Source organism: Tachyglossus aculeatus, chromosome 25 (genome assembly GCF_015852505.1).
Source record: "Tachyglossus aculeatus isolate mTacAcu1 chromosome 25, mTacAcu1.pri, whole genome shotgun sequence".
In the NCBI taxonomy this organism is placed as follows: domain Eukaryota; kingdom Metazoa; phylum Chordata; class Mammalia; order Monotremata; family Tachyglossidae; genus Tachyglossus; species Tachyglossus aculeatus.
In genome coordinates, this window is record NC_052090.1 from 27,409,700 (window position 1) to 27,432,797 (window position 23,098).

The following is a 23,098-nucleotide window of genomic DNA, read 5'->3' on the forward strand; positions in this document are numbered from 1 at the left end:
CCCCGTGTGGGACAGGGAATGTGTCCAACCTGATTAGCTTGTAACTACCCCAGTGCTTAGAGCGGTGATGTGGAGGGTCGTGGCTCGGCGAGTTGGCGTGAGGAGGAAGCCGAGCACTGAAGGAAGAGCGTGAATCCCGGCCGGAGAAAAAAAGAGTCGTGAGTCCGACATGGTTCAAATTTAACCCTTGTTGACGCTGTCCCCTCAGGTCCCAGCTTGGAGGAGAGCAGAAGAGAGTGGACCGGTCAGAGGGAGAAAACTAAAGGAAAGCCTTGACGCAACTGATAGCAAGAGCAGCCTACTGGAGGAAAGAGACTGGCGCCTAGGAGACCGGTGAAGAGGACCAGGCCATAGCCCAGGCAGGAGGTGATGAGCGTCGGGACGAAGGTGGAGGGGAGGGGGTAGGAGCCACAGGCCTGCAGGTTGACGGCAGCCCTTTACTACACTGCAACCAGAGCATTGTTATCTGCTTCCTGTCAGGATAAAACGGGCTTTTAACGGTCAAAATACCAATACTGTCTGGATTTAAATCTTCATTTTATTATTCATGAAAGCAAAACCAATTGAAACCTCAAACTCACCTTACAGTACATTGTGTATCGAGTCCTTACGGTTTTGAAAAACAGTATGCAGAAATGTAAATGAAGAGTCAACTGCACAGAGAAAATGATTTTAATACCTCAAAGGTCTTCAAACTCTGTTGAAACATTCTTTCATCTCACAAATGAATCCATGCAAGAGTTTAGAATCCAAGCTCCTCTGGCCCTTACACCTCCATTACAGAATAATAAATTAACCCTTTGAACTACATCTCAACCAGTACAATTTCTCTCTTGCAGGTCTCTTGTAGGACCAGCCTGAGGTGGAGCTAATGACAATTTTCAGAAACACAATGCAAATAACTTCCATTTGCCCCACGGAAGCCCGTGAGGTCCCGGACATCAGGCCGGTGGGATACCAAACGTGTGGTTCACAGCTAACTGAGCCATCTGGGTGAGTACAGAGCCCAGTACACAGTAAGCCTTCAAAAACTACGTAGGGCTACCGATTTCTTTTGTCGACGTGTTGTTTGTCCCGATGACCTTACGCACTCTTTTTGACTTTGGGATGGCTTTCCACCAAGGGTACCCTACTGGACAATCCGTGTTTAAGACATACGAAATATCTTGCCACTGACTACGACAAGCAGGTAAAATTGAGTTCTAGACATACGCTGACAGTAATGGTTGACTTAAACGATGCTTCTGATACACTTGAGATGGGCAGGACACATTACATATGGCATACACCTGATTCTGAATTGCTCTGCCAAGCTAGTGGGCAGAGAACGAGAGGCAATTTCAGAAGGACCACGGGTTGACCGACGTGGCGTCTTGTTTTTCTCTACTCTTCATCATCTCTCTGAAGAGGTATTAGCTGGAGTTCTTTGGCTATTCTTTCGGCTAGGGCTCTGCTGCTTGCTGCGATGATTCTCCGTGACATCAAGTCAAATGGTCCCCCTAGAAAAAACCCAGACATCAGTTTGGATGCAGGTCTCACTCCACGGCCTCCTGCCGCTGATTTCCGGCTTCAAGCCACAGGCCCGGCCCCCCGAGGGACGAGGAGGGGAGGATTCTGGGGTCATTCATTCATTCATTCATATTTATTGAGCGCTTACTGTGTGCAAAGCACTGTACAGAGTGCTTGATAGAGTACAATACAACAACAAAGCGACACATTCTCTGCCCATAGAGGAGAGAAGAATGTAGAGGAGGAGCCACTGAGAGCACTATGGGGTCATGTCCCCATGGTAGCCCCATCCCTGGCAGGCGAGTGGGTGGGGGCAGAAAGGGAGGGAGGTGCCTGCTCTGCCCATGGGGCACCCTCACCCTTGCACTGCACCAGCAAAACTTGAGCGGGAGAGGGACCCATCTAGACGTGGCAGCAGATGAGGGGCCAGAGCAGGGCCCTGTCCATTCCTCCCAGCCACATCCCTCGCCCTTGCTCTCTCCACCCCTCCATCTCAGTGTCGCGGTTAAGATCCGGGACTCATTTGTCCTAGGTTGAGGGCTGGGACTCTGCTGACCCAGGTTGAGGCCTGGCGCTCGGCTGACCCAGGCTAAGGCCTGGGACTCTCTTAACTCAGGTGGAGGCCCAGGACTCAGTTAACACAGGTTGAGACCCGGGACTGTTAACCCAGATTGAGACCCGGGCCTCAAGGCCTGAGACATACGGGGCCTGCAGAGCAGATAGTGAAGAGCAGGGAGTCCAAAATGTCCTCGCCCCACTCTCTCCCACTCAACCAAGCCATCATGGACCTTCTGCCCTTGGGTGGGTCCAAGACCGAATGAGCCCGCTGGCATCTGCTCCCGGGATAGACAGCTGCCTGTGTCTGGGAATCCCTGCGCTCTGTGGCGGAAGCAGAGTTTCTCCGGGCTTTTTTGGACCCTTTCGCCCTCCGGATTCCACGGGGCAGGCGCTCTGCCCGAAGACCCCTTTCTAAACCCGCAATCTCCATCCATGATGTCCAATTCATGGTGTTGCCCCGGGAGGGTCTCTGCTCCCACCACTGCTGCCCCCTGGGCAGTGACGGGCCTAGCTCGCTGGTGCAGAACCAACACGGCCGGGCCGGGGGGAGGGACTAAGGCGTGGACCGACAGTTTGCTCTTTCAGCTCCCCCACCCTCCCCTGCTGAAGGCGGCCCACATTAACGGCAGCTCCGGGGGGCTGGGGGAGGAGGAGAGGGGAGGTGCTCGTGTGCATCTTGCTCACCCAAAAACAAATGAAAATTTCTTGGGTTTAGTGTGTGAGCGGGGGACGGGGGAGAGAGAGAAACAGACAGACTCAGACAGACTGCGAGAGAGACTAAGCATGAAGCTCAGCTTCAGCATCATCCATAGCCTTGCTCTCTGCTTGAGACAGACTTGAAGAGTGGCTTCTGGTCCGTCGGCATTCCCGGCCGGTGGCCTCGGCATTCCCGGCCCCACGGTAGCCCTCTAGGCCTGCCTGCTTTCCCGCCGCCTCTCAGCCTGGTGGTCTTTGTGACTTTGGCTCTCTGGCCACAGCCTGTCCTCAGCGATCGCCAGAGACGGCCTCCGAGAACCGTGTCCAAAATGGACTCGTCGACCCTCCCTGGAGCCTGTGCTTGGCAAACGGGTAAGCTCCCCTTCTTGCTTCCCCCCCACCCCCTCCCCACCGTGGGGTGGCTTTAAATCGTAGTCCATTTCTCCACGATGCCCGGGAGGCTCCCCTCCCCTGCCCTACCACACACAACCCCGCGGGCGAGTGCCATTTATGGAACTCAAAATGGCTTAACTGCACGGCAGCCTGCACTGCTTTCAGCTTGTGCCAAGCATCATGGTCTAGTGGAAAAAGCCCCATCCTGGGAGTCAGAGGACCGGGGTTCTAATCCCTGTTCTGCCCTTGTCTGCTGTGTGGTCTTGGGCAAATGACTTCACTTCTCTGTGCCTCGGTTCCCTCACCTGCAAAATGGGGATTCAATACTTGCTCTCCCTCCTACTTAGACTGTGAGCCCCAAGTGGGAGCTGATCATTTTGTACCTACCCCAGCATTTAGTACAGTACTGAGCGCTAAGTAAGTGCTTAACAAGTACCACAATGATTATTAAGATTGCCTCTTCCGGGGTCCTTTTCTAAAACCGGATACCCTCGGGATTCTCCTCTACCAACCACATCAACTTGCATAATAATAATAGCAATTACGGTATTTGTTAAGTGCTTACTATCATCATCATCAATCGTATTTATTGAGCACTTACTATGTGCAGAGCACTGTACTAAGCGCTTGGGAAGTACAAATTGGCAACATATAGAGACAGTCCCTACCCAACAGTGGGCTCACAGTCTAAAAGGTGGGCTCACAGTCTATGTGCCGAACACTGTTCTAAGCCCTGGGGTAGATACAAGGTAATCAGGTTGTCCCTTGTGGGGCTCACACTCTTTAACCCCATTTTACGGATGAGGTAACTGAGGCAAATCCCGGCTCTGCCAATTGTCAGCTGTGTGACTTTGGGCAAGTCACTTCACTTCTCTGGGCCTCTGTTACCTCATCTGTAAAATGGGGATTAACAATGTGATCCCCACGTGGGACAACCTGATCACCTTGAATCCTCCCCAGTGCTTAGAACAGTTGCACATAGTAAGCGCTTAACAAATGCCATCATTAGTATTATCATTATTATTATTATTAAGTGGCTTGCCCAAGGTCACCCAGCAGACAAGTGGCGAAGCCGGAATTAGAACCCACGTCCCTAAGCGATCGCTCTGGCTGAGAGAGGTGTCTCCCATCCACGCAGCGGGCGGGGGCCGTGGCGGAGGCCGGGGTCGGGGGTCGGGGGGGATCGTGTCTCACCCGCCACGTCCAGGAGCACGCCCCCTGCTTCGGTCACGATGACTCCAGCCCCTGCCATGTCCCAGCAGTGGATCCCCATCTCGTAGTAGGCGTCCGCCCCTCCGGCCGCCACGAGACACATGTTCACGGCCGCTGTGCCCACGCCGCGGATCCTGAAATACAGGGTGGCGTTGTTGACTCACAAACCTTTCCGCTGGGGTAAAGAGCACTCAGAAGAAGGGTTAAACCATCAAGCTGGATTGAAAAGGGTTTTAAATAGTCTGGGATCTTGGCGCCCCTTCAGCCGCAGCACCCTACTCCCTGCCTGTTCTTTGGGTGCGCAGGCGTGCAGGATTTCCCTCCTGTCCTTCTGCTACCCCCCCATTCCCGCCTCTCTGGCCCAATTTGGTTAGCGTTCTCTCTGGCTTCTTCCCACCAGGGTCCGCTCCTATGCATCAGCTGGATTTCTTCTTGTCTCGAAGAAACAACAATTGTCTTGCCCACCAGTGCCCTTCTCTGGGAGGCAACGGGGTCTGGAGGAGAGAGCCAGGAGAGCTGAGTTCTAATCCCTGCTCTGCCCAGGCCTGCTGTCTGACCTGGGACAAGTCACTTAACCTCTCTGGACTCCGGTTTACTCAAATGCGAACTGGGACGTTGCGACGATAAACTGAGATCTCTGATGGGAGGGCCCTTTGGGAAAACCCAAGGTGGAGTTAAAGAAGAAATGCCAACGTTTTTGTTCCTCTGGCTCGGCTGCCTTCCCTCCAACGTAAACTGGATGCTACACCCGGCTGCTTCTCTCCGTGACCTGCGGCCCTACGGCTTTTGATTTCTCTCCATCCCTGCGGTCCCGTGGCTCTGGGCTTTTTTTCTCTCGGCTCTGGACAAGTAAGTTCGGTTTGGCTACGTTTGTTTTTCCTGTTGGATGGGGGGTGTGTGGAGAGCACTCTTGGGGATAAGACACTTAGAGATCATTCTACCTTGGGGATGGAATTGGGGAAAATATTAAAGGACACATTTAGGAAGGAATCACATTTGGGTTTCTGAAAGGCAGGTTCTTGCTTTAGAAGAAAGAGACCATTCTCATAAAATAAGTCAGGAACTTTCTAAAACTTCTTGTAGGATGAAAGAGCTCACCCATGAATAGGAATGCAGAGAAGTCTCTCCATGTTAGACAGAACGATTCTCATAGTCTCTGGAGAACGGGAAGACCCAAATTCAGTCAACAGGAGGGATTTTGTGATATCTGGGGAATAAAGAGAATAATCCAAATAGTATCACTTTGAACAATGAGGTACTTGCAATTCAGAAAACTCCCATCGTACCTCGGTTCATTCTAGGTATTCACATCCCAGACTGGAAATTCCCCAACAGCGCTCTTCCCACAGCCCAGAGTGAAAGCCTATGCTATGGAAGAATCGACCTCACTAGGATTCTGCAGTTTTTTTTCAACTGCAGCTTACCTGCTAAAGTATCCGGGCCATGCTGGACTTACATTTCCAGAGTCCACAGTTCATTCAGTCAATCAGTTCCTGAGTGCTTACTGTGTGCAGGGCACTGTACTGAGTGCTTGGGACAGTACAATATTGTAGTACCGATATTGTTGGTAGTCGCTTTCCCTTTCTTTGCCCACAAGGAGCTTACAGATTAGAGGGAGAGACAGACATTAATATAAATTACATATCCATCATTATCCTCATCATCAGCACCATCATAAATGGAATTTACTGAGTGCTTACAGTGTGCTGTAACCCTGTATTTAGGGATTGGGAGAGTGCAACACAACAGACTTGGTAGCCATATTCTCTGCCCACAACAAGCATGCAGCCTAGAGGGAGATGCAGACATTCACGTTAATAAATAATTTATAATGTATAGTTTATGGATATGTACATAATTGCTATGGGGCAAATAACAAATGCCCAAAGTCAAAGATCCGAGTGCACAGGCAACACAGAAGGGAGAGACCAATGGCTGTGTACTTATGAAAAGCAGCATGGCTCAGTGGAAAGAGCGTGGGCTTGGAAGTCAGAGGTGATGGGTTCGAATCCCGGCTCCACCACTTGTCAGCTGTGTGACCTTGGGCAAGTCACTTAACATTCTGTGCCTCACTTACTTCATACGCAAAATGGGGATTAAGACTGTGAGCCCCAAGTGGGACAACCTGATCACCTTGTAGCCCCCCCCAGCACTCAGAACAGTGCTTTGCACATAGTAAGCGCTTAACAAATGCCTTCATTATTATTATGGATACGGACATAAGTGCTGTGACGGTGGGATGAAAATCAAAGTGCTTAAGAATTACAGACCCAAGTGCAGAGGTGATGCAGAGGCCAGGACAATAAAGGAGGTCAGGATTTAGTCAGGGAAGCCCTCTCGGAGTAGATGTGATTTGAGTAGCGATTTGAAGATGGGGGAGCGATGACCTGTTGGTTATGAAGGAGGAGAGAGTGCCAGGGTAGACGGAGGATGTGAGAAAGAGGTCAGAGGTCAGAAAGATGAGATCGAGGTACTATGAGTAGGTTGTTATTAGATGATTGAAGAGGGTGGGCTGAACTGTAGGTAGGAAATGAGTGAGATAAGGTAGGAGGGGGCGAGCTGATTGAGTACTTTAAAGGAGGTGGTAAAGAGTTTCTGTTTGATGCAGAGATGGATGGGCAACCATTGAAAATTTCAGAAGAGAGGAAAGATGTGGACTGAGCATGTTTTTAGAAAAATGATCTGGGCAGCGGAGTGAAGTATGGACTAGAGAGAGGAGAGATACGAGATGGGAAGGTCAGAGAGGAGGTCAGTGTGGTAGTCAAGGAGGGATAGGATAAGAGAAAAGGGGGGCCTAGAGCCTGGGTCTGGGAGTCAGGAGGACCTGGGTTCGAATCCCAGCTCGGCCATTTGTCTGCTGTGTGATCCTGGCAAGTCACTTAACTTCTCAGAGCCTCATCTGTAAAATTAAGATTAAGATTCTGAGCCCCATGAGGTGTTATGAAGGTAACAGACTGAATATGCAGGTCGCGTGAGAAAGATGAGTCGAGGATAACGCCAATGTTACAAGCCTGAGGGACGGGGAGGATAGTGGTGTTGTCTACAGTGATGGTAGAGGACAGGGTTTCAGGGGGAAGGTGAGGAGTTCAGTGGCCCACCGGAGGGGAGGTGGGTGTGTCGACCGTACCGGGGGACTCCTCCTGGAGGTCGGGGAAAAATGTCTCCCCTCTTGTCCTCCACCCTGGGGGTCTCCTGCTCCGTCCACCTGTCCCTCATTCCTCTCATCCCCCTTGTGTATTCTGCTCGGCCTTCCGGCTCCCGTCAGGTCTCCCAGTCTGCCTCCCCTGGCTGCCGCAAGCCCACTGCTTCCCTTCACCCACTCAGGGCTGCTTTTTGAATTTTTTTTACACAGACAGTCCAGGCTGTTCTTAATTTCAAGCCGGGCCACCCTCCACCCTGACGAGACCTCCACGCTGACAGTACCACTGTAGCCCAGACTCCAGGCTGGGCCACGTCAAGCGGTGCGGTATTCCCCGAAGTCCTTGCGTCTGGGGGATTTAGGAGACAACAGAGCGCGGGACTTGGTTCCAGAACCGATCCTCACTGACAGAATACTGGTTCCCGGGAAAATACAGACTCTGACTTCCAACGCCTTAACTTAAATTGCCGTATTCAGGGAGTGACCGGGGCGTACGTCCGAAGGCTGCTCGCGGTCGCATCAGTGGCCCGCAGGTAGGGCTGAAATTGGCCATTCTGAATGACCCACTGGTTCAGATGGTGAGCGGTACCACCCTTAGAGGGCATCTAAACTCTTAACCGGGGCCGTGACAGAGTGGTCCTTCCAGGTAACTGGAAAACTCAGGACAACTGATTTTGGGAGATTTCCTCGTGAGGACAGCAGTGATTTGGAAGAAGCGTTTAAATGCAACTTCTCTCCCTCCCCGTAACGCATCTCTACGCGCTTCAATCATGAGGAATTAGACTCCTGCAGCATTGCACTGATAATCAGAAACCAAAACTGCCCCAACGAGTGTCTTTGGGAGGAACAGCTGAGAGCAGTGCTTAAAATAGTCTCTGACACAGAGTAAGCGCTTAATAAATATCATTTAAAAAGAAAAAAAGAGCATAAGGAATCATATGTCTTGTTGAAAATCTGCTTGTTTCTACCAAAAACTCTAAGACAAATGTACCTTCCTGCTTGGAAACTTGAAGCTTCTGCCCATTGCAGAATGCACCTTTTCCTCTTCTGCCAGTATACATTTTATCTTCCACACAACTGTATACAACTCCAAATTCCATCTGCAAGAGGAAAACACAGATGAGCAGCAGCAGTAGCCATTGAAGGAGTAGTAGCAGTAGTAACAGCAGCAGCAGCCGTAACTGTGTTTCTGGAGAACCTACCGAGAGCAGTGCATAGCCCCGAGCACTTTTTTTATGGTATCTGTTAAGTGCTTTTACTGTGTGTCAAGCACTAATCTAAGCGCTGGGACAGATACAAGTTAATCAGGTTGGACACAGTCCAGCCCCACATGGGACTCACAGTCTTAATCTCCATTTTACAGATGAGATAACTGAGGCCCAGAGAAATGAAGTGACTCGTCCAAGGTCACCCAGCAGAAAAGTGGCAGAGCCGGAATTAGAACCCAGGTCCTTCTGACTCCCAAGCCCAGGCTTTTTCCACTAGACCACGCTGCTTCTCGACACCACTTGAGATGGTACGGCCGAGGCATGAGACACATCCCCTGCCCACATGGAGCTCACTCTCTAAGCGAGAGACAGACCTCAAAATCTTTACAACAGTGAACCCAGACCGAGTGATTGAGTGTTCCCACCCAATACGCACAGAAACAAATTCGTAAGAACTAGGGGTGGCTATTGGGCTGCGGGTGCCATTAAATTGGTGGGGGGGGATGCTATCAGTAGGTGCCCAGTACAGTGCCCTTAGCAGAGTAGATGCCCAGTACAGTGCTTTATAATAATAGTAATAATAATGGCATTTATAAAGTGCTTACTATGTGCAAAGCACTGTTCTAAGCACTGGGGAGGTTACAAGGTGATCAGGTTGTCCCACGTGGGGCTCACAGTCATCATCCCTATTTTACAGATGAGGTATCTGAGGCTCAGAGAAGTTAAGTGACTTGCCCAAGGTCACACAGCAGACGTGGTGGAGGCAGGATTCGAACCCATGATCTCTGACTCCAAAGCCCACGCTCTTTCCACTGAGCCACGCTGCTTCTGAATCCCGTAGGTGCTCGGATTTTAGGAACTCTATCCAAAATCAAAAAGCAGGTGAATTTAGCACACTTTCAGTAAATGGTTTAGATCATTGTCATTCTAAACAATGTTGCACTGGAGAGATGTACTTTCAATAATCTTCCTTAACAGAACCAGATAACGCTCTGATAACGTCATACCCTAGTAACTCCAGGCCATTCTCCAGTGTCAAACACCTGGTACTGATGGGCTCAAATGTGCCAAGGCTCTTCATCATCAATCGTATTTATTGAGCGCTTACTATGTGCAGAGCACTGTACTTCCTGCTGCAGATGAGCGTTTTCCCCCCCTACCAGGTACCAGTGAGACAGGAAAGACCGTGCAACAAAATCTCAAAGGCTTGGCTTCACGGCTTCCAGCAGGCAGAGTAGGAGTCCTGTTTGGTCAACAAATTTTCTTTCTATCACCTGCCTGTCTATTTTAGGGTGAGGCTCTCACTGAGCAGAAAGCAAGGCAGGGGGAAAGGAGGAAAGTCTCTCTCTGTCTTTCTCTCAATCTCTCTCTTTTCCTAGGAGAGGTCTCCCTCCTTGGAAGAAGGAGTCTGTCATACAGTCTACACAAGAGGATTGACATGGAAACCCCTAGCCTTGGATTGGTCAGGCTTCCCAAGCCCCTTCCAGGTCGGGTCCCGGCTCCATCGCCGGTCCCCTCTCCGGCCTCCCGGAAGCGCCGGCCTCTCCGGCCCTCGGCCCTGGGCTCTAACCCTGACCCTGGGGCCTGCGGTGCCTTCTGCGGCTCCTCGGTGCCCCTGCCCTCCCCTGGGGCCCTGAACCTCCTGGAGGATCTCTGAAATGGGGCTGACGGTGAGTTCCGGGTCACTGCCTCAGCTCAGACACATCAGAGAGCCCACCGGGCTCCCAGCACTTTCTTCCCCACCGTAAGGAGATGCGGGAGCTGAGAACCACAGCGATGACAAGACACAGCTGGGACCTGGAGTAGAAGCGCGGGAGCTGGCGGATGCGGTAATGACACGGCCAAATCGGGACCTGGAGGTGGGGTACGGGAGCTGGGAGCCGGAACGACGACGTGGTGGCGCTGGGGCCGGGAGCTGAGGTGCGGGAGCTGGGGGTTGCGGTGACGATGTGGCGGAGTGGGGGCCCGGAGCAGAGGCGTGGGAGCTGGGGGAGGGACGGTGGAGGTGCGGGAGCTGGGGGATGCGGCGATGACATAGTGGAGTCCTCTGGACTGTAAGCTCATTGTGGGCAGGGAATGTGCCTGTTATATTGTTATACTGTACTCTCCCCAGTGCTTAGTACAGGGCTCTGCACACAGAAAGTGCTCAATAAATATGATCGACTGACTAACTGACTGGAGTCAGGACCTACGGCCGAGGTGCGGGAGCTGGGAGCCTCGCAGACGGCAGAGTCAAGGCCTCGGGCAGGAGAGTGGGAGCTGGGGGCCGCAGACATGTCACATCGGAGGAGAGACTCAGAGCTGTGTTGCGGGACCTGTTCCCAGGTTGAAAATTCCGCCTGTGATTTCCTCTTCCACCCTCCTCGAGGCGGCAGCGGCCAAGAGGTACAGGCAGGGCGCAGTCAACTGCCTAAGGGGGAATGGGATTGGAGGGGTAGGGTACCTCTCACCTCCAACACACCATGTTCAAATGACCTACGGGGATCCAGAGGTTGGACCGCTTTGCTCGAAACTGAAGAAATTGTAAACTTTTCTAATTCTAATATTGAAAAATTTTAATTGTGAGAAAAACTCGAGAATTATTTCTACTGACGATTTCAAAACAAATGCCACTGAGATGGTTTTTTTGATATTTGTTAAGTGCTTACTCTGTGCCAGGCATTGTATTAAGTGCTGGGGCAGATACAAGACAATCAGATTGGACACATGTCCCACATGGGGCTCACAGTCTTAATCCCCATTTTACAGATGAGGTCACTGAGGGACAGAAGGGAAGTGAGTTGCCTAAAGTCACACAGCAGACAAGTCGCGGGATTTGGATTAGAACCCAGGTCTTTTGGATCTCAGGCCCATGCTCTAGCCACTTGGCCACACTATGTGTTTGCACACGTGTCCACACCCACACACCCCCCTCCACGGACACACACACACACACACACCTGTTCTCCCACCTACTTACACTGTGAATGTGTCTGACCTGAGTAACTTGCATCTATTTTAGTGCTGAGAACACTGCTTGGCACATGGAAAGCATTTATCAAATATAATGATGATGATAATAATAATAATAATAATAATAATAATAATAATAATAATAATAATAATAATGAAGTAGTGTTGGCTAATGAACCAAGGACAAGCCTGGGAGTAAAAGGTCTTGGGCTCTAATATAAGCTCCATCACTTGCTTACTGTGTGACTTTGGGCAAATCACTTCACTTCTCTGTGCCTCAGTTTCCTCATCTGTAAAATGGGGATTGAATCTTTCTTCCTCCAACTTAGACTGTGAGCCTCCTATGGGACAGGGACTGGATCCAACCTGATTATTTTGTATTTACCCAGCACTCAGTGCAGTGCCTGGCACAGAGTAAGCACTTAACAAGAATCATAAAAAAATGACACCGAAACTTACACTCACACACCCTTAGGGCCCCCAAAAGACTAAACGATGGCATACTTACATATAGGAAAGAGGAAACGCGAGTCAGTAATTTGAAATAAGTTTCACTAACTAGTAACTAATATATGTACCTTTTTCTCCACGACAAAGCCAATTGACACAGCTACAAATGGAAACCTAAAAAAAAAATGAACAAATTAGCCAAAACTACCCTCCCAAAAACACATACTGTTTCATTTGTACACCTAGAAACATTTTACTAAAATATATCATTTAAAATTGAAAAAGTCTGTAGTAATACTTTTGTTGTTTTGTATTCTAGACATGCAGACATGCTCACTAAATAGGATTAGGCCATGCAAAAATCCCAGTTAAACTTCTGGATATAAGGTACTAACTTTATACTTGAACTTTCCAGGTTCTTATTCCAGCCCTTGGCCTCCAAATGTTTATTTTATTTAGACGCAGCATTCCCATGAGGGGGGAAAGGATTCATTCATTCATTCAATTGCATTTATTGAGCGTTTACTGTGTGCAGAGCACTGAGCACTTGGGAAGTACAAGTCGGCAACATCTAGAGACGGTCCCTACCCAAAAAGGGGCTCACATTCTAGAAGGGGGAGACAGACAACAAAACAAAACATGTAGACAGGTGTCAAATCCATCAGAAGAAATAGAATTATAGCTATATGAACATCATTAATAAAATACATAGAGTAGTAAATATGTACAAGTAAAATAAATAGAGTAATAAATCTGTACAAATATATGCAAGCGCTGTGTGGAGGGGAAAGAGAAAGGGCAGGGGGGTGATGGGGAGGGGGAGAGGAAAAAGGGGGCTGTCTGGGAAGGCCTCCTGGAGGAAGTGAGTGCTCAATAAGGCTTTGAAGGGAGGATGAGAGCCAGTTTGGCGGATGTGTGGAGGGAGGGCATTCCAGGCCAGGGGAAGGACGTGGGCCGGGGGTCGACGGCGAGACGGGCGAGAACGAGGCCCAGTGAAGAGGTTAGCGACAGAGGAGCGGAGGGTGCGGGCCGGGCTGGAGAAGGAGAGAAGGGAGGTGAGGTAGGAGGGGGTGAGGGGATGGACAGCCTTGAAGCCGAGAATCAGGAGTTTTTGCTTGATTCGTAGGTTGACGGGCAACCACTGGAGATTTCTGAGGAGGGGAGTGACGTGCCCAGACATGGAGGCATCACTTCTGTTTCATGTCCGAGTAGCCGCTGGGGCAAGTGTAAGCGCCGCTAGACAGAGGGCAGAGAACGAGTCTAGTGCTTCTGTTGGTCCCCCTAGCACGCGCTACAGGGCTGTGCACTCAGTACGGGCTCAACAGATACCAGTGATGGATCGATCGATTGATCCAGCGATCGATGAACTGGAGACTGGAAAGGAAGATGGGCCGGCTGGGGAGAGGAGCTCCAGATGGAAAGGGTTGGATGAAGGGAGTGCAGAGAGGGGAAACGGAAAGAACAAACAAGGTAGAGTCCCACGAGGACCAACTTTACAGATATCAATTAATGGTATTTATTGAGGACTTACTGTGGGCAGATCTCTGGGCTAAGCGCATGGCAGACTACAATAACAGTTGGTGGACACATTACCTACCCACAACGAGCTTACAGTCTATTCTCTAGGAGGCCATGTTTTTTCCCACCATCATCACTCAGCATATACTCGGTGCCTATACCGAAGGAAGAGCCCTGTACCAGGGGCATGTGAATGTACAAGAGAAGTCAAAGAGGTGGCTCCTGCTCTCAAGGACCTTACCCAACGTGAGGTCTGAGACCTAATTGTTGCGGGAGGACGGGAGAGAATGACTGTCAGGGGACACCTGTGGGACTGGTTGAGCACTGACTTGTAGCTCCGGCCTCCGGTCAATTGCCAGGAAGATCTAAGGGCCGACCACGTGAGCACAGTCCCTGCCAAGCTGTGCAATGCCTGTCGTGCTGTCGTCTCTGTTCCTCTCTGCCCAGCTGCACTTTGGATTCAACATACGTCGGTCCCTCTCAAGTGCCGGATCGAGAGGAACGGCCGCCTTCCTGGGGGCCAGGTACCAGGAATCTTGGGGTGCCTGTTTCCTTTAGATGGTCCATACTTAAGCCTCGCTGCCAGGCTCCGGGACTCCGAGAGGAAGACCGTTTGTTTGAGAAAATGCACCAAATCTGATCCTTTTTGGTGATCATCTCTCCATCTTCCTCCTCGCTTCCCTCTCTCGCTGCACTCTCCCCACCCTATCTGGCACCAGCCTCTGTGTTGATTCCTGAGAGTCGTCCTATCCCTTGTCCTCCAAGGAATCCAGAAAAGACCAGGGGTGTCTCTGGCACGTGGAATTCCTGTGTCTCTCTAGTCCCAGATTGGGTATGCTCGATAGCCAGGGCAGAGTTGGGGAACCTCAGTGAAGCTCCTCATCTCCACGACCCACCCCGCAGATAACAGCGGGAATCGAGAGTCATCACCTCACCTTTGTCTTAAGTTCCCTTTTCAATCTCGCCATGGCCTTCCAAAAACAAATCCAGGATACCGGCACCCGCGGTCGAGCGAGGTTGGGGGCGGCGGCGGCAGCGGCGGCCTCGGACTTGAAGCCCAGCACCGGGTTCGATGCTCGCGTGGCCCAGTTTGGAACCCGAGAGAGTAGGAACGCCTCTGCCTACCTGTGCACAAAGTTGGTGGTTCCATCAATGGGGTCGATGATCCAGGTGGGATTATCGGTCAGCACGCTGCGGTCTCCAGCTGCCACGGATTCTTCGCCGATGAAACTGAAGGACACACACACCCCCACCACCCAAAAAAACTGGTCAAATCGTCCCCATTCTCTTACTGCTGCCTCCCTTCACACCCCAAACTTTATCCTAGGTTTGCAGAATGGACCAGTGCCCTTATAGGACCTCAAGGTAAGAAGGTAAGAAAGGAAGCAGACCGTGCAAAAGGAAGAGAGAAAGAGAGAGAGAGAGAGAGAGAGAGAGAGAGAGAGAGAGAGAGAGAGCGAGAGAGAGAGAGAGAGAAGAGAGAGTGTGTGTATGTGTATGTGTGCGTACACAAGCGCACAAGCAAAACTGCTTCTGCTTGCCAGGACCCACCTCGGGTTCAGTGAAATGCCAGTTGGGAGAGTGATTGAAGAGTTGGAATACACTCGGGGCTCTTGGGGAGGGATCCAGGGCGCTGAATTGGTGGGGAGGTGGTACCACGGGGGATAGAACACGGAACAGTGGATATAGCATGGGCTTGGGATTCAGGACGTCGTGGGTTCTAATCCTGGCTCCACCACTTTTTTTTATGGCATTTATTAAGCACTTACTATGTGCAAGCACTGTTCTAAGCGCTGGGGAGGTTACAAGGCGATCAGGTTGTCCCATGGGGGGCTCACAGTCTTAATCGCCATTTTCCAGATGAGGTAACTGAGGCACAGAGAAGTTAAGTGACTTGCCCAAAGTCACACAGCTGACAATTGGCGGAGCTGGGATTTGAACCCATGACCTCTGACGCCAAAGCCCGGGCTCTTTCCACTGAGCCACGCTGCTGCTTCTCTGCCGTGTGACCTTGGGCAAGTCACTTCTCTGGGCCTCAGTTACCATATATGTAAAATGGGGATTGAGACTGTGAGCCCCATATGGGGCAGGGACTGTGTCCAACTTGATTTGCTTATATCCACCCCAGCTCTTGGTACAGAACCTGACGCACAGTAAGCACTGAACAAATACCATTATTATTATTATTATTATTCAGTCCCAAGTCCACCCACCCTGAGCAGGGAAAAGGCCCCCGGGGCAGTGGGTCTGAAAGCAACGGAGCCGGTCGGGGATAAATGGCTGCTGATTCTGACTTCCCTGAGTGGAGGAGGGAAATACCTGTGAGAGGGAAATTTCTCTCTGATGGCAGAAAGTAGCATTTTTTCCACTTTCTGGTCGGTGACTGTAACCAGATCTGCTGGAGAGCTTTTAATCATGACGGCCACCTCGTTTTTCAAAGCTTCGCAAACCACCTAGAAGAGAAGATCGTTTCATAGCCAGGCGGAAAGGCGGTCGCCACCCGCAAAAACGTCCCCTGTGGGCTACCCTATGCCCCACGCTCAGGGCTCAGTGCCGTTCCTCTGCGTCCCCGCCTGGCCGCACGTGGGGAATACCGGTGACGGGCTGCCCGATCGACTGACACCTGTCTATTGGAGCTCCGCATTTGGGAGGGTTTGTGGACAGACTCCAAAGATGAACTCATTCAGACCTGCCGATTCACTCTTCGCCAGAACGGAGCCTGGGAAAGGCTGGTTCTGTTGGGCTTGTGACTCCAAGACATCCAGGGCCACTCCTTCCCAGGGCTGTGACCGTCCTCAACATGGACCACCCGGGCCAACAGGGCCTGCCCGGCCATACCCCTCTGTGTGCGGTCCATCTGGTCTATGCCCGGGTGGCCTGAGCCCGGGCTGGATGCAAAAGGGAAGTACTAGCGGCGGTAGAAGCACCGTGGAGCCTTACGGCCATGGAAGTATCAGGCAGTGACCAAAATGGCAGGTAAAAGCCTCAGTAAATACCTGGCCAGGAGGAGAAGGCTCTTTGGCCCCAACTTTGCCCGGGCAGTGGCTTTCCTGCCCCCTGCCCCCGGGGGTCTGAAACCAGACACAGAAAATTCCCTGTTCCTGTAAGCCAAGTGGAGGCAGGGCCATTCCAAGGTAATAATAATAACAATAATAATAATGATGGCATTTATTAAGTGCTTACTATGTGCAAAGCACTGTCGTAAGCGCTGGGGGGATACAAGGTGATGAGGTTGTCCTACGTGGGGCTCACAGTCTTCATCCCCGTTTTACAGATGAGGGAACTGAGGCCCAGAGAAGTGAAGTGACTTGCCCAAAGTCACACAGCTGACAAGCGGCGGAGCCGGGATTTTGAACCCATGACCTCTGACTCCAAAGCCCGGGCTCTTTCCCACTGAGCCACGCTGCTTCTCTAATGCCTCTGCACGGGACTTGGGGACAAAGCAGGAGGGCTGAGGCGATGGTTCTGGATTGTGGGGTGAGGGAGGGCTCCACAGCTGCTCCACTGCTTTCCTGGGGCGGGGTCAGGCCACCCAGAGTGCCAGATGGGTGCCCAGATTTGCCCCAATTTGAGGATGGTCCCGGTTCTCTGTGGCTTAGCGGAAAGAGCACGGGCTAGGGAGTCAGAGGACGTGGGTTCTAATCCCGGCTCCTTCACTTGACTGCTGTGTGACCTTGGGCAAGCACTTAACTTCTCTGTGCCTCAGTTACCTCATCTGTAAAATGAGGACTAAGACTGTGAGCCCCAGGTGGAACAACCTGATTACCTTGTATTTACCCCAGCGCTTAGAACAGTGCTTGGCGTATAGTAAGCGCTTAACAAATAGCATCAATATTATTATTGTTATAAGAGTCTATAATCATTAAACTTCATTTTGCACTGCAATGAGTCATCTTGTCCTAAACAAAACTAGTCGGGTGGAATGTGTTGGAGTAAATACTGGTCTCAGTTTTTATTGAGAATAGATGATCAATTTAAAAAGTGGAAGCAGGCTCAAAAAAGAATACAGCTCCATCCATCAACCCATCAGTGGTATTTACTGAGTGCTAGGCACGTGCCACGTTTCCCGGGGGATCCCAACAGCAGCAGCAGCACCTCGAGGACACAGGTCCTCTGATCTCAGGGGGCTCACAATTCAATGGGGAAGGGGGTAGGAGACAGGCCCAAATTAGTTACAAATGGTGAAAGCAGGAGAAAGAATGGGGGACAGCAGCAAGGAGCACGGATGCAGTAAAGTAGCAACAGGAAGATACCAGCGTACCAACCATCAAAAGAAATACGGCACCGTTTGGGAATGGGAAACCCGCCCCCTCCCAGGATGATCTGGAGGGCTTCCGGCCCGTACCTGCCCAGCATTCTTCGCCAGGGTCACGGCAAAATCCATACATTCTTGCCAGGGATCGGCCATCTTCTCCGAGACTCTCGCAGAATGTCTACATGCAGGTGAGAAGAAAGCGTTATTCACGCTCTGTACACGGGTGAGAAGAAATCTTTAATGTCAGTCTCTACATGGGTGAAAGGAAACCTTTACTGTCAGTCTATATGTGGGTGAAAGGAAACCTTTACTGTCAGTCTATACGTGGGTAAGAGGAAAGCCTTACCACACATGCACTTGGATCTGTGACCTTTGGAGAGCTGATAATCACCCCACCCCCAACCACACAGAATTTATGTACATATCTTCAAATTATATATTACAAATTATTTAGTCATATTAATGTCTGTCCCCCCCTCTAGACTGTAAACTCATTATGGGCAGGGAATGTGTCTGCTAATGCTGTTGTACTGTACTCTCTCATGCGCTTAGTACATTGCTCTGCACCTCATAAGCACTCAAATACCACTGATTGATTGATGTGAGATGAAAGCATGACTAAGGGTCTATAAATGGGTGAGAGGAAAGCCTTACTGCCAGTCCGTATGCCTGTGAGAAGAAAGCGTGACCGCTGGTCTGTACCGGAGTGACAGCAAAGCGTTACTGTCGGTCTAGATGCGGATCAGAGGAAGGCCCTACTGCCAGTCTATACATGGGTGAGAAGAATGTCTTTCTGTCGGTCTATATGCAGGTGAGAGGAAAGCATTACTGCCAGTCTCTATGCGGATGAGAGGAAAGCCTTACTGCTGGTCTACACATGGGTGAGAGGAAAGCTTTACTGTCAGTCTACCTGAGTGTGAGAGGAAAGTGTTACTGTCATTCTATATGCGGATGAGAGGAAAGCCTTACTCCGGGTCTATATGTGGGTGAGATGAAAATTTTACTGCTGGTCTATACGCAGGTGAAAAGAAAGCGTAACTGTTAGTCTATATGCTGATGAGAGGCAAGTCTTAAAGCCAGTCTATACCCAGTCTATGAGAGAAAAGCGTTACTGATGGTCTATATGTGGGTGAGATGAAAATATTAGTGCTTGGGCCATCTTGTAGGGGGCCCACAAGCAACAGAATGAGAACACTGGGGCCTGCAAAGGGGTCATTCTCATCACTGTCCTTTCCTCCCCACAACCCCATCTTCATCCTCCTCCCAGCTCCCCAGGGGATCCCTTCTCTCCACTTCTGTCCCACGGCAGGGGGAGTGGGCTGGCCAGCTTCAAGAATGCCCAGGGCAGGTAGGTCTTCAGTATACGGCCCCAAACTGACTAGGGGCAAGGGTGGAGCAGTGATCACGGCTGGCTCAGCTCCGAGAGGGCCCCACTCTTTGGTTCCGGGAGTCCCTTGGGAAACTTGTCTTGATGTGCAAACTAGCCCCACGCTCGGACGGAGCGTGGAGGAAAAACTCTAGAAGTTGCACTGCTAAGGCTACTCGGCCCTCAAAGAAGGCTAAATGGATGGGGTACCGAGGACTCGTGAGAAAGTGCCTCCTGCTGGAATGCAATCAGCCGGCAGATTGGCAAAGGAAGTGGGGGAGCCTATCTAAGCAAGGGAAGAAGGCGCTCCGCTATTTTGGGTCAGAGGTTTGGGATGAGACTTTGGAAGGCCAGAGGGTGCAAGAGAGGCAACTGAGAGGGGATTCTGGAGAGTCAGGACCCCCACCCCCACCTCAGGAGGTTAGGGGTCCAGAGGTTAAATCCCCAGAGGAGCGAGGGGGAGAAACGAGGGTGTGGATCGGCATTACATCAACCCTGATGGCCGTAAATCCAGAGAGGGGGACTCAGAAGGGGGAAACCTGGAATCTGGGACACCTCAAGAAAAGAGTACCGCTGATTGAAATTCTGCGGGAATGCAATTGTCATCACTTTTGCCTGAATGTTCCTAGGGAATGTGCTGCAACTGCTTTAGGTAGTGAGTTCTCTCAAGGGGGAGAGAGAAGCAGAGCATGTCTACCAGCTCTACTGTACTGTGTCCTCCCAAGCGCTTAGTATACTGCTTTGTACACTATAAGCACTCATTAAATACCACCGATTGATTGAAACTCGGTGCCAAGTGCTTGGGAGAGGGCACAACAACGGAATTAACGGACACATTCCGTACCCAGAATGAGCTTACCTATGTGAGTCGTGAGCAAGGGGAGAAAGATGTTAATATAATTAATGTGAATAACAGATATGTACATAGGTGCTGTGGGGTTGAGATGAAAGTCGAAGTAGGAAGAGTATTTACAGTTGTGTACAAGGGAATACCTCTGTATCAAACAAAAACTCTTCACCATTGGCTTTAATGCTCTCTATTCCCTTGCCCCCTTCTATCTCACACCTCACTTCTCTCCTTCTACATCCCAGCCGGCACGCTTTGCTCTTCTGGTGTCCCTAGCCTTCTTACTGGGCCTCCACCTCACCTATCTCCCCACCTTCCCCCGGCCCAGGTCCTGCCTCCGGCCCGGGTCGCCCTCCCTCTTCAAATCCGCCAGACAATGACTCGCCCCTCCCGCTTCAAAGCCTCACTGAAGGCCCATCTCCTCCAAGAAGCCTTCCCAGGCTAAGCCCCACTTTTTCTCATCTCCCACGCCCTGACTCGCTCCCTTTCTTATCCCCCCTTCTCCGAGCCCCACGGCACTTAGGCATCTATCTGTAGTTCTATTTTTTTGTATTGATGTTTGTTTATTTGTATTAATAATAATAATTTAGGTGTTTGTTAAGCGCTTACTATGGGCCAAGCACTGTTCTAAGCGCTGGGGGAGATACAAGGTAATCGGGTTGTCCCACATGGGGCTCACAGTCTTAATCCCCATTTTCCAGATGAGGGAACTGAGGCACAGAGAAGTGAAGTGATTTGCACACAGCTGATAAGTGGCGGAGTAGGGATTAGAACCCATGACCTCTGACTCCCAAGCAGGGGCTCTTTCCACTGAGCCACACTGCTTCTATTGATGTCTGTCTCCACACCACCCCCCAACCCCTCCGACATTATGAACTCGTTGTGGGCAGGGATTGCCATTCTTTATTGCTGTTACCTTCCCAAGCGCTTAGTCCAGTGCTCTGCACATAGTACGCCCATTCAAATCCTGGCTCTGCCACTTGTCAGCTGGGTGACTTTGGGCAAGTCACTTAACTTGCCCAGAGAAGCAGCATGGCTCAGTGGAAAGAGCACGGGCTTTGGAATCAGAGGTCATGGGTTCGAATCCCGGCCCCGCCACACGTCTGCTGTGTGACCTTGGGCAAGTGACCACTTCTTGGAGCCTCAGTTACCTCATCTGCAAAATGGGGATGATGACTGGGAGCCCCACCCAGGACAACATGATCATCTTGTATCCCCCCCAGCGCTCAGAACAGTGCTTTGCGCTGTTGCGCTGTGTTGCGCTGGGGAGGTTACAAGTGATCAGGTTGTCCCACAGGGGGCTCACAGTCTTAATCCCCATTTTACAGATGTGGTAACTGAGGCCCAGAGAAGTTAAGTGACTTGCCCAAAGTCACCCAGCTGACAATTGGTGGAGTTGGGGTTCGAACCCATGACCTTTGACACCAAAGCCCATGCTCTTTCCACCAAGCCACGCTGCTTCCCATGCTTTTAGACTGTGAGCCCACTGTTGGGTAGGGACTGTCTCTAGATGTTGCCAACTTGTACTTCCCAAGCGCTTAGTCCAGTGCTCTGCACACAGTAAGCGCTCAATAAATACAATTGTAGAGAAGCAGCGTGGCTCAGTGGAAGAAGCCTGGGCTTTGGAGTCCGAGGTCATGGGTTCAAATCCTGTCTCCGCCAGTTGCCAGCTGCGTGACTTTGGGCAAGCCACTTCACTTCTCTGGGCCTCAGTTCCCTCATCTGTAAATGGGGATGAGGACTGTGAGCCCCCCGTGGGACAACCTGATCACCTTGTAACTTCCCCAGTGTTTAGAACAGTGCTTTGCACACAGTAAGCGCTTAATGAATGCTATCTTTATTATTATTATATGAATGAATGAATGCTTTGCACATAGTGAGCGCTTAACAAATGCCATCATTAATTAATTGATTAATAATAAATACGAATGAATGAATAAATGCATGAAAACGTCTGCAGAAGGTCGCCTTTAGACTGTGAGCCCGCTGTTGGGTAGGGACCGTCTCTAGATGTTGCCAACTTGTACTTCCCCAGCGCTTAGTCCAGCGCTCTGCGCACAGTAAGAGCTCAATAAATACGGGCCTGGAATGCCCTCCCTCTGCCCCTCCGCCAAGCTAGCTCTCTTCCTCCCTTCAGGGCCCTGCTGAGAGCTCACCTCCTCCAGGAGGCCTTCCCACACTGAGCCCCTTCCTTCCTCTCCCCCTCGTCCCCCTCTCCATCCCCGCATCTTACCTCCCTCCCTTCCCCACAGCACCTGTATATATGTATATATGTTTGTACATATTTTTTTACTCTATTTATTTATTTAATTTATTTGTACATATCTATTCTATTTTGTTAGTATGTTTGGTTTTGTTCTCCGTCTCCCCCTTTTAGACTGTGAGCCCACTGTTGGGTAGGGACCGTCTCTATACGTTGCCAACTTGGACTTCCCAAGCGCTTAGTCCAGTGCTCTGCACACCGTAAGCGCTCAATAAATACGCTTGATTGATCGATGAATTCTCTTCCAGTCAGGTAAAGCCCCGCCCCCTCGCGGCGGCGCTCCGCCTCCAACACGCATGCGCCCCGAGCTCACTGCCGGCACTTGGCGATGCGCATGCGCTAAGCTTCACCGGCCCCCCCCCCCCGCCCCCCCCCCCCCCCCCCCCCCCCCCGCCACTTCAGGATCCGAGGGACGGAGCGGGACGGAGCGGTGCTAAACCGAGGTTTCTCCACGTGACGACCGGGCGGCGTTCCCGAAATCCCGCCGCTTCCCGGGTGCCTGACGGCGGAGCCGGGAAGCCCCCCGCCCCCCCCCATCCCATCCCATCCCATCCCATCCCATCCCATCCCGGCACGTACCTCCAAACGCCGCCTGAGCCGAGGGGCGCTGTTCCGGGTGCCTGTGCGCCTGCGCGGAGGCCCGGGCCGGGAGCGGTTGGTCGCGGAGGCGCGTCCTCGGGCGCCGGGGGGCGGGCGCGCGCCCGCCACGAGCACGCGCCCCGGGCCTGCCTG

General features: G+C 51.3%; 1 protein-coding gene across 1 annotated transcript; it reads right to left on the reverse strand.

Annotated features, from left to right (window-relative positions):
- Nucleotides 1–1,383: 1,383 nt before the first annotated feature.
- Nucleotides 1,384–23,008, reverse strand: IMPA1 (inositol monophosphatase 1). The gene is made up of 9 exons (XM_038766773.1): nucleotides 22,946–23,008; nucleotides 17,981–18,068; nucleotides 15,955–16,088; nucleotides 14,761–14,865; nucleotides 12,246–12,291; nucleotides 8,499–8,607; nucleotides 5,467–5,575; nucleotides 4,351–4,502; nucleotides 1,384–1,499 (listed from the first exon to the last, which is right to left on the reverse strand). The coding sequence occupies exons 2-9, from the start codon at nucleotides 18,041–18,043 to the stop codon at nucleotides 1,384–1,386; spliced, it is 834 nt and encodes a 277-aa protein (XP_038622701.1). The 5' UTR covers nucleotides 18,044–18,068; nucleotides 22,946–23,008.
- Nucleotides 23,009–23,098: the final 90 nt, after the last annotated feature.